The 13,760-nt window shown below is 49.0% G+C and overlaps 1 protein-coding gene across 3 annotated transcripts in view; it reads left to right on the top strand.

Moving 5' to 3' along the window:
• The window catches only part of COBL (cordon-bleu WH2 repeat protein), a 299,076-nt gene that overhangs the window by 151,888 nt on the left and 133,428 nt on the right, over positions 1-13,760 (top strand). For all 3 annotated transcript variants that reach the window (XM_027540263.1, XM_027540264.1, XM_027540262.1), the window contains one exon: positions 12,075-12,257. In XM_027540263.1, coding sequence (XP_027396064.1) covers positions 12,075-12,257 — 183 coding nt within the window. The remainder of the gene's footprint in view (positions 1-12,074; positions 12,258-13,760) is intronic.

The raw sequence follows: 13,760 nt of genomic DNA, 5'->3' as shown, positions 1-13,760 counted from the left end.
GATTCTTTACTGTCTTGAGCCACCAGGGGATTCCCAAGGTGATAGTATATTTAAATTATATATATATTATGTCTGTGTGTGCGTATGTGTACATGTCTCCTCACACATGCACACACACCCAGATGCCCTGAAAAGCGGGTGGGGTGCTGTTGGGTAGAGGCCACTGCAGTGCCGGGTCCCTGAGGACAGGGCCTGTGGGCAGCCAGCCCAGAGCCACCTCTGCTGGTTCTCTCACTCACCCACAGGCCTCCACAGGCTGTTCCTGGGGGCTTACTTGGGGAGCAGAGCCCAGGCAGCTGTGGGTCAGAACCAGAGAGCCTGGTTCGAGATGGGCAGAGCTCCTGGGGAGGATGCTGTGCAGAGCAGGGGCATTGGGCGGGGGGCCTGAGAGGAGAGGCTGGGCAGAGCCTCCCAGGTGTCGGCATCATCTCTGTCTCAGAAGCCACTGTGTCTGGGAGAGAAGACAGTGGGGCAGTGGCAGTGGGGCTCCTGTGGGCAGGTCAGGCGGGTACCCCACCTTGGGAAGAGCACCCACACTTCTGCTTCAGGCTGGTGGAGTAGCCCCTTAGAATCCGGTTGGTGAAACAGATGCTGACAGGTGCCCACTGGGAGTCTGAGTTCTGAGAGAAGAAAAGGGGAAAGCAGTAACTCTCTTCCTTTCCTCTGGGGCCCCCATTGCTCCAGCTGTGCCCTGTCCACCTGCCCCACGTGACCTGGGTAGTGAGAGGCAGCCAAGCCTGCCAGCCTGTAAACCCCAAAGTAAGATGGTCCCAGGGACTGCCTCAGGCTGCTGTCCAGAGAGACAGACTTCCCTCCCCTTCTGAGTACCTCCTGCTGTCAGGCCTGCATGGACATCCCTGGCCTGGACAATGGCCTGCTTGGCTGGTTTACTAGACAGATACCCCTGCTAGCTCCCCATATGGCACCCAGAAAGAGAACTGCCCTGCATGTCTCCTGGAATGACAAACAGCAGCAGGTAGATCCACTTCCCAGTTTCCAGATGGGTTGTAGCAACCGTATTCTGTAACTGTTGTAGTATCTGCTTTTCCTCCTGGCTTGCTCACCTTGTGGTGAAAGGATTGGACAGAACCCGCCAAATCTCCTTTGACGTTTCCTCTCTGTTCCCTGCCTGGGATGAGGAAACCGGCATCTGATCCGAAGTCCCCTCTTCTAACCCTCTGGGCTGTTGCCACCTCCTGCAGCTCCCCTGCAGTCACCTTTCTCCTTCTCTTTTTTATTTCCAACGGGAATTAATGTCTTCAAGGGAGAGTGCAGAGTGGGTATGGGTCAGGAGAACTGCAGAATCTTGTCCCTAAAGGTCAGGTGCGCAGACAAGGGCAGGGTGCCCAGGCTGCAAGAGAAGGTCACAGGTGGCCTGATGGAACCTGTAGAGCTTTACAAGTGGACATCACAGGCAGCCTGACGGAACCTGCAGAGCTTTACAGGTGGACGTTACAGGTGATCCTGTAACATGTGTGGCCTGAGGCCCTGTCTCCACGGCTGGCACCCACTGGATCAGCTGTGTCTTCTGCAGGCAGTGGAGCCCCAGAGAGGGATCAGGGGTTGGTCACTGGTGCTTTGTTAATTAATAGTAAAGCTCCAGAATTTATGATTAATCTCCTTAAATCAGATGGAAGCTATTCGAGGTTCCCCTGGAAACGGCATTCACTTCCTGAGATGCTTTTCCGAGGGTAAGTCTGAGGGGCAGAAATCATGTATAGTTGTTCCCAGTGGAGGTTTGTCACGCGTGGGAACCCCCACCATCCTTGGACTGGAGACCAGGAAAAATGTCCCGGGCTTATGCTTTAAGGCTCTGTCCTGAGAGAAAAGGAAAAACGAGCCACCTCTGCCCTGGGCAGTGTGCTCTGATGGTTCTGGGGAGGACTGTCCAGCAGTGGCTCCTAATCTTGCCTTCCAAAGCAGACGCCTAAGGGCCAGCGAGCCTGTGAAAGGATGCCCGGGGTCATGATGAGCTACAAAAATGCAAACCCAAACCAGAGTGAGGCACCGCTTCACGTCAAGAAGATGGCTATAATTTTTTATAAAAGGAAAATAACAGATAGCGAGTGTTGGCAAGGATGTGGAGGAATTGGAACCCCCTTTTACTGATAGTGGAAAAGATTATAAAACAGTGTAGCTGGAGCACGAAGTATAGACACAGCACGTCTGCTCCGAGGGACCCACCAGAGTCGAGGACAGAGCTTCAAGCCAACACTGGGACACAGCTGTTCACAGTGGCTCAAGTCCCCAAAGTCAAAAACAAGCCTTATGTCTGTCCCCAGGTGAATGGGTTGAACAGAATATGCACTCTCTGTGCGAAGGAGGATTATCCAGCCATGATGAGAAAGTATGCTCTGACCCGGCTGAGACCAAAGGAAGCTTGAAATCTTCACGCTGAGTGAAAGAAGTCAGACCTGGAAACCACGTGTTGTTTGACTCCATTCATGTGAAGCAGCCAGGGAAGTCCACTGAGAGTCAGAAAGCAACCAGGTGGTCGCCACGGGCTGGGGAGATGGATGGTCAGTGGCTACTGAATGGACCAGGGTGTCCTTTTAGAGGGATGAACAGTTCTGGAATTGGATGGTGGTGTCTGGGCACCATCTGGAATGTTCTTCATGCTTCTGAACTGCACATTTTAAAGTGGTTAAAATGATAACTCTTATGTTATACATATTTTGACACTTAAAAAAAAATCAAATACCTACTCCCATCCCAGAGTGTATGCTGAAATTGATCTGGGGTGTGGCTGGCATCTCCCATCTTCAAAAGCTCCAGGGGTTGGGGTCCCAGTGTGCAGCCAAGTTTCAGAACCTGTTTCCCACCGGCCTGTATGGTTTCACACTGTCTGAATGTGATTCTGGAGGATCCGCTCTCTCTGCTTCAGTTTCTTGTGAAAGGGGGTTATGTGATTACCAATCTGGCGGAGCGGTCCCGTGATCAGATGGGTTGGTGTGTGGGAGCTGAATGACCCCACTCATCCCTGCTGTTTCTGCTCCAGTCTGGGGTGGGGTCCCTTCCTTCCCCCACAGCCCTGATTCTCCCCACTCTCAGCCAGCGTCTGCTCAGACTCACTTCTGGAAGAGAGACCACCCTTCTCTGTTTGCCCAGGAAAGTCTGCAAAATGCTGTTGCTGTGTTCTTTCTAACTGGACTTTTTCTTTAGACCCTTGCATAAGGGTCCCATCTTCAGTGGTGAATTTTGGGGTCAATCTTCTACAGAGTGAAGCCTGTGGTTAGCAAAGGATGAGGGATGTCTTTGCAAGTGAGAGAGGGGCGTTTGGACAGTGCCCTGAAGAACTGGTCTCCTCAGCCAACAGACGACTGAATCATACCCACACTTCCTGCTTCTTTAAAAAACGAAAACCCTACTAGTTTACTTGAAGATAAATTTGCTAGAAAAGACATTTTATCAACTTGACTTCCTCCATCTAACGACTCAGTTATCTGCAGTTACAGAGCAGCCTTCCTGATTTGATAGGAGTGTTAGAAATCGTCTGGTTGCTTACAGGGAGAATCTTTCTCATTTTATTGAATAGTTTTGTTTCTATATGGAGAAGAGGCGTCTTTTTCCATCAGCCCTGAGACCCAACCAATACCAACCAGCTGCCAGATCCAGCCTGCGGTATTCAAGAAACACACATGAGACACTTGACATGTGAGGCTTGGTGTCCTCTAGAGAAATCCATGGATCTCAATACCTTTATTCATTTATCTCCACTGTGACCATGTAGGCAATCTTACTCCTGGTGAGTTTTAGTAAACAGAACTCTCAGGTGAGCATTCAAAGTCTGCTTCCTTGTAAATTGTAGGAAACTTCACACATTTGAAAGGGAAACCTTTATTATTAAGGTTTTATGGTTCATATGAATTAGAATCATCACTCCTACCTGCCAAAATTGTGCTTGGGTTTGCATCCATTGAAATCTCACATAGACCCACAGCAAGCCATCGCACATGCACGCGCACACACACACACACACACCCTGTTGTGCGGGTCCGGGTATTTCCCTCAGGTCTCTGCCCGCCTCGTCCCCATGAGCCTAGCACTGAGTTACGCTCAGCTCTCTCCACTCAGCATCACACCACCTCACCCAGGGTTCCTCCTCCACACCCGCTGTGGAGCCTCCACATTGACCTGGGGTCCCAGCGTGCCCACCACCTTCCTGCGGCCAGGCACCTCTGACTTATACCGAGGCTGGTTTCCTTTTCATTCACAAGCTTTTCACAACTTTCTGGCTCTCTAAAATGGTCTTGGTGAAAGTGGTCAATTATGAGTAATCAGCGTATTCCAAGCATCCCCCGTGTTTGCTAAAAACTTTTCAGGCTCAGAGTTCCAGAGTATTCAGTGTCTTCCCTGAGTTTAGTTGGAAGGCAGACACTACCAGCTGAATGTTTTGGGCATGTTGTAAGGAAAAATCCAACCAACAGAAGAAAGATCTCTGAAATTGTTGTGAAGCTTGAAACTGTCAGAGAGCTTCCATGACACAGTATTTTGTTGGCCAAATAGCTTATACAACTTATCTTCTAAAGCAATGCCATTTTCCAGGCATTCCCAGGAAGAACATGGCCCTAGAGAATGGCTATTTCCCACTCACATTACACGGTAGAAACTAGATTCCTAAGTTCTGTGTCTCTGCCCATCACGAGGATTCATTCTCACGAAGCTGATGGGTTTCAGCCTCTTTGTTTGCCCTTTGCTCTGAACTGATGCCAGATTTCCAGGGCACAGGAAGACAGGGTACCCCCTGGCAGAGGGATTCAGCCAAGGGTGTGTCCTTCAGGAAGGCTGTGCTCTGAGGATAAGGAAAAACAAGCAGAGCATCCAGGGCAGCTCTGGCAGCCATGGGTGGGGAGCAGTGTTCCCTGCCTTCAGATCAGAGCAGCTCTGATAGACCCGGGCTGCCCTGTGAGTGTGGGCAGGAGAGTGAGGTCCGCCACCTATCAGGCTCTGTCATGTGGCCCTGCCGTATATCCCTGCCAAAACCTGTATCCGAAGAAAGGATGATGTGGTAACAGGTCTGACTAACTTCTCTCCCACTGAATTTTTTGATAAAGAGAGAACGAAACAAGGAAGGAAGGAGGGAAGGAAGAGAGAAAGGAAAAAGAGAAAAGCAAAGCTATTGAAATCCTTTCAAAAGGGGACAGCATGGTGAACGGAGAGGAGGGATGCAGGATGCTTGGAACTGACCAGTTGAATCCCATTCCCCAGGAGCTCAGGCATCCTGAGGAGTTCAATTCATTTCCTTGGGCCTCAGCTTTTCTCCCCATTAAAACTCTAAAACCATGCCATCCTAAGAATATCTGGTCTAATTTAGAAGCATGTGATGCTGATAAAATCGTTGATGGCTATTTCAGATTGTACTTACTATAACCAAAATATTTTCCTCAATATTTAGGCCAAAACCTCTGTCTGAATGCCTCACCAACCATGTCAAAAGGTCTCCTTTATCATATGCTTGATTCTCGCAAGATAGTCTTTTTTTGCCAGAATGAACAGTTTTGAGAAATGGGAACAAATAACTCTTCATCCTTACTTCTTTATGAAACCATTTTTTAAAGTTTTTATTGAATTTGTGGCAATATTGCTTCTGTTTTATAAAGTTTTGACTTTCTGGCTGCAAGGCATGTGAGATCTAAGCTCCTCTGGCAGGGATTGAACCCACACCCCCAGCACTGGAAAGTGAAGTCTTAACCACTGGACCACCAGGGAAGTCCCAGAAACAATTTAGACAGAAATTTTTCAAGTACAGCATTGCCCCATTTATCTCAGAAGCATATTCTAGTCAGAGTTCACAGCGCCCTTCCTGTTTCTAGGGACAGAGGCCCCCTTCAGCTGTGACATGGATGCCTGTAGAGTTGCCTGAGGCGGGTGACGTCAGCAGCTGCAGCAGAGGATACAGTGGGGCCCACACAGATAGGGTGATGCTCACCTTGGGCACTCTCAGTGTCCTGCCCAGTGGATTATGAGTAAATGAGTAAAGAGGAGAACCTGCTCTTTGCAGTCCCTGTGAACCCAAGAATCATTCCAGGGAGACCCAGCACTCCCAGAGCCTTCCCCAGCGCTATAGGGAGCTGTCACGGCAGTGCTGGCCCCGTGGAGACCACTCTGCCTGCACGGATGGTCCTGACAGGTTAGGGGCAGAACTAATTCTTAAGGCCAAACCTACAGTCACCCACCCGCGCCTAGGAGCTCACAGCTTCTCAGGATGGCTGCTTGGAAAACCCTCAGGGTTTGTGCCTCTCCCCAGAGAGAAGCCAAGGGAGTTTGTGTCAGTGAAACAAATGTCGCTGGTGTAGCAGCAGACCAAAGGGTGTTGCAGTCATCATGTCGTCACATTACAGCCACCCAGATGTAAGGGAACTCGGGATGGAAACAGGATCCCCACCATTAAACCAAAGGGTGTTGCAGTCATCACGTCGTCACACTACAGCCACCCAGATGTAAGGGAACTCGGGATGGAAACAGGATCCCCACCATTAAACCAGCAGACTCTGCAGCCACCCACAAGGCAGACCCTGAGAAGACTCAGGATGAGAAAACTCCACAGGAAGCTGGCTTCAGGTGGCTGAGGTAGATGTCCAAGTGATGATTTCAGTGAGCCAGACTTGCCTCTTCCCATATAAAGAGAAGCGTGATGTCTGGTTCTCCTTAATTAACGGCACTCTTTTGATGTTTCGAGTTGCAAAAATCCCTATATATTCTGGCTCCTCCCACCTTAGCTCTTCTGAGCTGTCCGTCAGAGCTCTCAGAAGGGCTGTGTCCCAGGCTTAAGTCCTCAGTTTTGTCTACTGAATAAAACATAATTCTCAACTTTTCAGCTATGCATTTTTTTTCAGTTGAGCCATCCTGAGAACCCATGAGCTCCCAGGGGCGGGGGGTGGGGAAGGGGTGACTGTAGGTTTGGCCTTAAGAATTAGCTCTGCCCCTAACCTACTGAGACCATCACTGCAGGAACAGTGGTCTCCACGGTTGTTGTTCTGGCTGCAATGACAGCAGAAGGAGATCAGGATTCACTAGAATTTAGAGTACATTTCAAACAAAAACAAATATACGTATTTAACTCAAAATTAGATATCTATGGCAAAATGAACAGATCCCAAAGCTGTTTCCCAATCCTCCACCTCCAGCTGTGCATGTGAGATGGGATCAAATTATCATCTTAATTTTTTTTAGTATTTGTTCATGTATGTGGCTCCACCGAGTCTTAGTTGAGGCGTGTGGGATCTTCGATCTTCAGTGAAGGCACATAGGGTCTTCAGTTGCAGCTTGTGTAATTTTAGCTGTGGCATGCAGACTCTTAGTTTCAGCACGCAGGATCTAGCTCCCTGACCAAGGCCCCCTGACCTGGAAGCTGGGATTCTGAGCCACTGGATCACCAGTGAAGTCCCATCTTATCATTTTATACTGAAGGTAATAAATCCGTAGGCTGTCAGTGGTGGTGTGAATTCATGGCATTAGTACTGTTTCCCATCTGACTAGCCCTCCAGTGACCGCAAAGGAGGTGTACACCCCACAGTCTGAAGTCCCACGAGTTCCGGGTCCTAAAGGTTGGTGTAAGGCAAATTCAGAGAAAAAGAAAGCAAGCTGGGCAGTCAGGCAAGAAAAGGGGAATTTATTAGAGGGAAAAGAGAGGGTGACTGGCCCTTAAGGAGAACCAGTGTCCTCCATTTCTGATGGGGTCTTTCTTATGCCCCGCCAATGAAAAATTCTCTGAAGGGATGGTTAAATTTCAGCCTGTAGTTGAGTCCTGTGGTCACGGAGCCAGAGGTCTGGACCTCCTGGTGGAGATTGTAGCTGGTGGTCTCGTAGCTTTGAGAAGGTAGGGCCAGTGAGAAAACAGAATGTCTTTTGGGCAGTTTGGTCAGTCTCGAGGATCACTGATTTTATTCTCTGTTTGCGAGGTCAACATAATGAGCCATCTTAACAATGAGACCTCTTATGGGCCCTGTCAGTAGGGTTTGCTTTATCCCCGTTTTCATTATCCATTGCTCTTTCTTAATGATTTATTGGGCTTCCATCACAGGAGAAAAAAACTAAGAAAATCTGATGTGACTATGAAAGCCAGAACCTGTGAATTTTTCTGCCAACCTTTGTAGGAAGGTATGACTCACTCCCCTATGAGAAACGGATTTGATTTTTTTTTTTTTTTAAATGATATTGAACAGTTTGGACAAGAGCAGGAAATGAGATCCCTCCTGCAGGCAAGCCGTGGTCTGTTCCCCGTGAAACTTGGCCACTGCACAGCAGGAGAAAACCCAACTGGAACAGGAGGCGTGGACCAGGCTGTCTAGACCCCAGGCTACATGGGCCACAGTGCGGTTTACCATCTTATTTTACACTGATATGAATTAGCCTCCCAAACGACATCCAGTACTTAGCAATGTTTCTATCCAAATTATTCTGTGGATTTTTTTTTCTTTATTGTGTGCGCAAATTCCAGGAGTGGGGAAAGAAGGAAACGAGTTAAACCACAAATATCCTCTGGGCAGCCAAGATGTTTTGGCCGCCCCTGGATTGAAAATTGAGAAGCGTTGCTGTGTTTCAGCGATGAGAGGGCTCGGTGGACCGAGAACTAGGGGACACTGACACTGAGGGTGTGAAGCATGGGCTGGGTTTGGGAGAGAGCTGTGTGTGCTCTGTAGAACAGAGTTGGCTAAAAGACCTGTGGTGTCAGAACTCAGCTCTGTTCCAGAGACGTGGACACTGTGAAGCCCGTCAGTGACGGGTGTCAGGACTGGAGACAGCCAGGATCGGTGGCCCTGGGCTCCAACTCTCTGCTGTCAAGGCCATCTCTCTGTGGCCCTGATGAGATCATTCTTACCAAAAATACTTATCAAAGGAGGGAAACCACATATATGGGACACATCTAACGTGACAGAAACACGCTGGGTGCTGACAGCAACTTTGAAGTGAGTGGAAGGTCCTTCGTTTTAAAGATGGAGCTGTTCCTGCTTGTGTGTGCAGGGTGGGCGCTGAGGCAGCCCCCCCACTTCAGGAAAGAGTTGACAGACTCAGAAGTCCCGGTGCTGTAAGGGCAGCAGGGTTACAGAGGAAGAGCCTGAAATAGATATAAAATAGATGCGCTGTGAAGTGCTTTTAACAGAGTGTCTGCACAGAGCCGGGAACATGCTTGGGGCACTGAAGGAACCAAAGTGAGTTGAAAGAGGCGCTGAGGCTTCTGCCAGGCAGGCATAGTTGTGGTGAGGACTGAGGCAAGAAGGACTGGCAGTGCCAGTGTAGACAGGGAAGAGGGAAGAAAAGCAATCAGGGTCAGGAATGCGAGGCACCCTGTCACAAAGTCCATGTTTAAGGGATGCCAATGGGTCTGGGCACGCTCCAGAGATGCAGGCAGTGGATAGGGTTCTCTGCTGTGCTTCACAGGCCTTAACAAACCTCTACAGCATGAGTTTGTATCCTCTCGAATGGGGTGGGGGGCATGCGAGCGAGCCAGCCGTTCAGTGTAATGCATGCCCAGCTCCAGACTTGGGTCAGCCTAGCCCTTGCTCTGGTTTGCTTCATTTACCATCCAGACCCAGCATTGTTGAGTGCACTTAAGTTCTTTTGTCTTTTTCTGTGTTCACAGTTGCAATGGAGGTACGTGTAAGGTAGATGGAAGTATTTAAGAGTTCATTTTGCATTGGCTCATTTGCTTAGTAGGAGATTTCCCTGGTGGCTCAGCGGTAAGGAATCTGCCTGCAGTACAGAAGATGTGGGCTCAATCCCTGGGTCAAGAAGATCCCCTGGAGAAGGAAATGGCAACGCACTCCAGTATTCTTGCCTGGGAAATCCCATGGAGGAACCTGGCAGTCTACAGTCAATGGGGTCACTAAAAAGTCAGACGTGACTTAGCGACTGCTTAGTACACATCTGACGTCTGCAAAACTCGAGGATTTGGGAGAAACAACTGACATTTTTTCTTTACATTTTTATGTGGGAGCCTGGGTTTAGTTTTCTGGGTGTAGGGCTCTTTCCTGTGGGTCCCTGACCTGCTATGGGGATTCTGCTTTTGATTATCAGTATGTTTGATAGCGTCTTGCAGGAAAGCATGAATTGGCATAAGAAGCAGGGATTCCACTTTCCTTTGATGTTAATATTTAAGTACAAGAAAATCTAAGTCTCAAAAATCTTCTCAGGAAACAATACTGATGTAATTGGCAGAACAGAATAGGCTGAGGGCACGTCTTACAGGGCTGCTATTGAGTGGTGAGTTTTCTTTCTATATTTATTTCAAATGTGGTGAGCTGATGGCTCACCCACAAGTTCCTGGTGTGAAATGTAAGGCAGATTTGCCCACCCACTCACTCCTGCTTGTGTGGACTCAAGGGCCCACCAGTTACCAGGAGCTGCTGGGAGCCTGGGACTCGGCTATGACTGCAAAAAGGGAATGGCCACTGTCCTCATGGGGCTCACACCGTAACGGGGGAGAAAAAAAACCATACAAATGCATAATGACCGTAACAGCACATACTGGATGCTCACTTTGTGCCTTGAACTCTCTTAAGCCTCTTTCACCTATTGTAACCCATTTCGTTCTCACCATTTCTCTGGGATGGAGGTACTATTATTGACCTCAATTTTGCAGGAGATAAACTGAGGCAGAGAGAAGTTACGAAACCTCTCCAAGGTCACCCAGCTTATCAGTGGCAAAGTCACGAGTCCCGGCAGTGTGTCCCCTCATCTTCGGCCTGACCACTCCACTGGCCCTCAGTGTGCACCGCATGGAGTGGAGACGTTGGTTCTGGGTCCCCCTCATCTGCAGCCTGACCACTCCACACACTGGCCCTCAGTGTGCACCGCGTGGAGTGGAGACGCTGGTTCTGGGTCCCCTTCATCTGCAGCCTGACCACTCCACACACTGGCCCTCAGTGTGCACCTCGTGGAGTGGAAACGCTGGTTCTGGGTCCCCTTCATCTGCAGCCTGACCACTCCACTGGCCCTCAGTGTGGACCACGTGGAGTGGAGACGCTGGTTCTGGGTCCCCCTCATCTGCAGCCTGACCACTCCACACACTGGCCCTCAGTGTGCACCGCGTGGAGTGGAGACGCTGGTTCTGGGTCCCCTTCATCTGCGGCCTGACCACTCCACACACTGGCCCTCAGTGTGCACCGCGTGGAGTGGAGACGCTGGTTCTGGGTCCCCTGCATCTGTGTACTGACCACTCCACGCACTGGCCCTCAGTGTGGACCGCGTGGAGTGGAAACGCTGGTTCTGGGGAGGGTCAGGGCAGGACAGAGGGCATAGAAGGGTAAGGGATGGGCATCCATTTCGGTTTTAATTTGGAATTAGACTGCTAGTTATCTAAATGCTCTTCCCTGCACTAACACTTGCATTATTCCACTAAATAGAACCTAGGAGGAAGAACTGAAAAAAATACATATATATGCCTTTAGTCTGCTCCCTGGATATAGACGTTGCTCCTTGGGAGCAATTAACTAGGGTGTTAGGTTGAATTTGTTTTCAGTTAATTAGGGATCTGTCATGAAGTACTGCATTTGATGGTCACATGAAATATCCAGGGCAGGCTGTTTATACTGCCCTGTCAATTATTTGAAACTTCCCCAAATTAGGAGAAACCTAAGCCCCTTCCAGGCAGGGGGTGAGATGCTGCTCCAGACGGCCAAGATGCGCTGCTTCTGCGTTCCAGGAGAAACACACCTGTTGATCTGTTCCTTCCCCTTCTCAACATCTAAGTACTCGGTCTGATGGCAGGTCACAAATTTAAGGAGGCAAATTCATCACTGTAGGTGGATCGAGAGTTTTCCATGATTCTCGCTGGTAAGAATTCCTCATACAGATTTAAACAGTCTTGCTGTTTCCTTCACGATTAGCAAAATAAACCTCATACCAGGAACCTGTTTTATAATGGGGTCTGTGGTCACTTTCCCTGGAGAGTGAAAATAGAAGGGTTTTGCTCTCAAACAAAAGTTTTGTGATTCAAACATTGTTTGTCTGTAAAAACGATGATGGAGAAGCTCTGGTGGGCGTTGGGTGTTCAGTTTTCATCTCTGAGCAGTCAAGCATCCAGAAGCATCTCAGAGTAATGCAGGTTTTCTATTTGTCTCTTCCTCCGACAGGGCTGCTTGACGACCCCGAACTCCCCGTGTGTGAATCCACGTTCTGTTATCCTGGGTCCATCCCTCTCTCTTGGCAACATCTCAGGGGTGTCGGTCAAGTCGGACCTGAAGAAGCGCCGGGCACCCCCTCCTCCAACCCTGCCCCGCGCAGGGCCACCTGTGCAAGACAAGACATCAGAAAAGGTAGGGAGAGGGCATCACGTGGACCAGCTAAATGAACCTGTGAGTTCTCTGGAAGGTCCCTGTGTGCAGTGTCATCCTTCAAGCTTGTGGCTCTAGCAACAAGATGGCTCAGGGTGAAAATGTAAGCTTTATTTAGAAGTCTAGGTGAGGTGCTACATTGCTTCAATTAGGGAAGATCAGAAACTATTTTTGTGCCTTCAGTTCTTAAAGGCTTAGACTTGTTGATTAACATTTATCATTAGCTTTGAAATTTAGAGCATGATTGCTTAATGAGAAAATTGCAAGCTCTGTAAGAAATCTGAAGTGTGTTTGAGATAGGAATGACACATAATATTAATGTAATATAGGTGCCCAAATAATCTACATTCACAGCAAAGCTGAGAAGGTGTTTGCATTAGAAATTGGTTTCTACATGACATAACATCTATTTAGGGAGGCCTTGTATCTGTGGAGCCTTCAGAGCAGAGTGACTTTGCACATGACTCTCTCGTGGTGACCGGCAGAGCCTGCATCCTCATAGCTGGCATCTTCCTCTGGGCTTCTTCCTTCATCTGCCTGATGATGTGCCTTGAAACACTATTTGAAATATCAGACCCTCCCTTTCCAGGGGCCAGGACATTATTTGACAAGTTTCCTGGCTTAAAGTGTGACATGGAAAAAGATTATTTGGATGGGGTGTGGGAAGAATGACACCCTGCTGTGGTCAGGATAGACAGTGTGCTCTGGGCTCTTCCAGAGTTGAGCTCCCTGGGCAGCAGCAGGTCTGCTCCACACAGACTCTGAGATACAGGCTGGTCAGCAGTGTAAAGAGAAGGGCGAGTGATTCCACATTGATCTGAGATGGTTCCCGGCACTGCCCCGTGAATGGGGATATTTACATGGAGCCCCTTTAAGCCCAGCTCTCCTCCAGCAGGAGCTGACTCTCTTCATGCTTTCCTCCTACTCAGTGGTGTCACTTGGCTGACCCATGCCTGTTCATCTCATCCTTGGCATCACACCCTGCGAGTCTTGAGGTCCAGGTTCTTTGGGGCTTATTCATAAACTGACTTTACTGTATCGTGGTTAGCAGTCATGTAAGTGGCTCTGTGGCAGTGTCGTGACTTCTCACTTCCTTTCCTTCCTGGCCTGGTTACCTGTCTATCTGTGTATCCATCTGTCTACTCATTGGTCACCTCTCTCAGTCCCTCCAGGGGTGTTCTTTATCCTTGATCTCAGGGACGCCCGGTGCCCATCTACTGGCTTTTCTAGCCACAGCCCTTGAAATTTGTCTGAAAAGCCTGTAACGCAGTGCATTTTAGATGAAGTGTTTTGATTTGTGATCAAACTGGGATCCACTGGAGGAGGGAATGGCAAACCATCCCAGTATATTTGCTGTGAGAACTTCATGAGTTGTATAAAAGGCCCAAAAGATGGGTCCCCCAGATGTCCAATATGCTACTGGGGAAGGTTGGAGGAGAATTACCAATAGCCCCAGAATGAATGGCTGGGCCAAAGCGGATACTA

The sequence above is a fragment of the Bos indicus x Bos taurus genome, chromosome 4 (genome assembly GCF_003369695.1).
Source record: "Bos indicus x Bos taurus breed Angus x Brahman F1 hybrid chromosome 4, Bos_hybrid_MaternalHap_v2.0, whole genome shotgun sequence".
Classification (NCBI taxonomy): Eukaryota; Metazoa; Chordata; class Mammalia; order Artiodactyla; family Bovidae; genus Bos; species Bos indicus x Bos taurus.
This window is presented reverse-complemented; position numbering and strand designations above follow the sequence as displayed.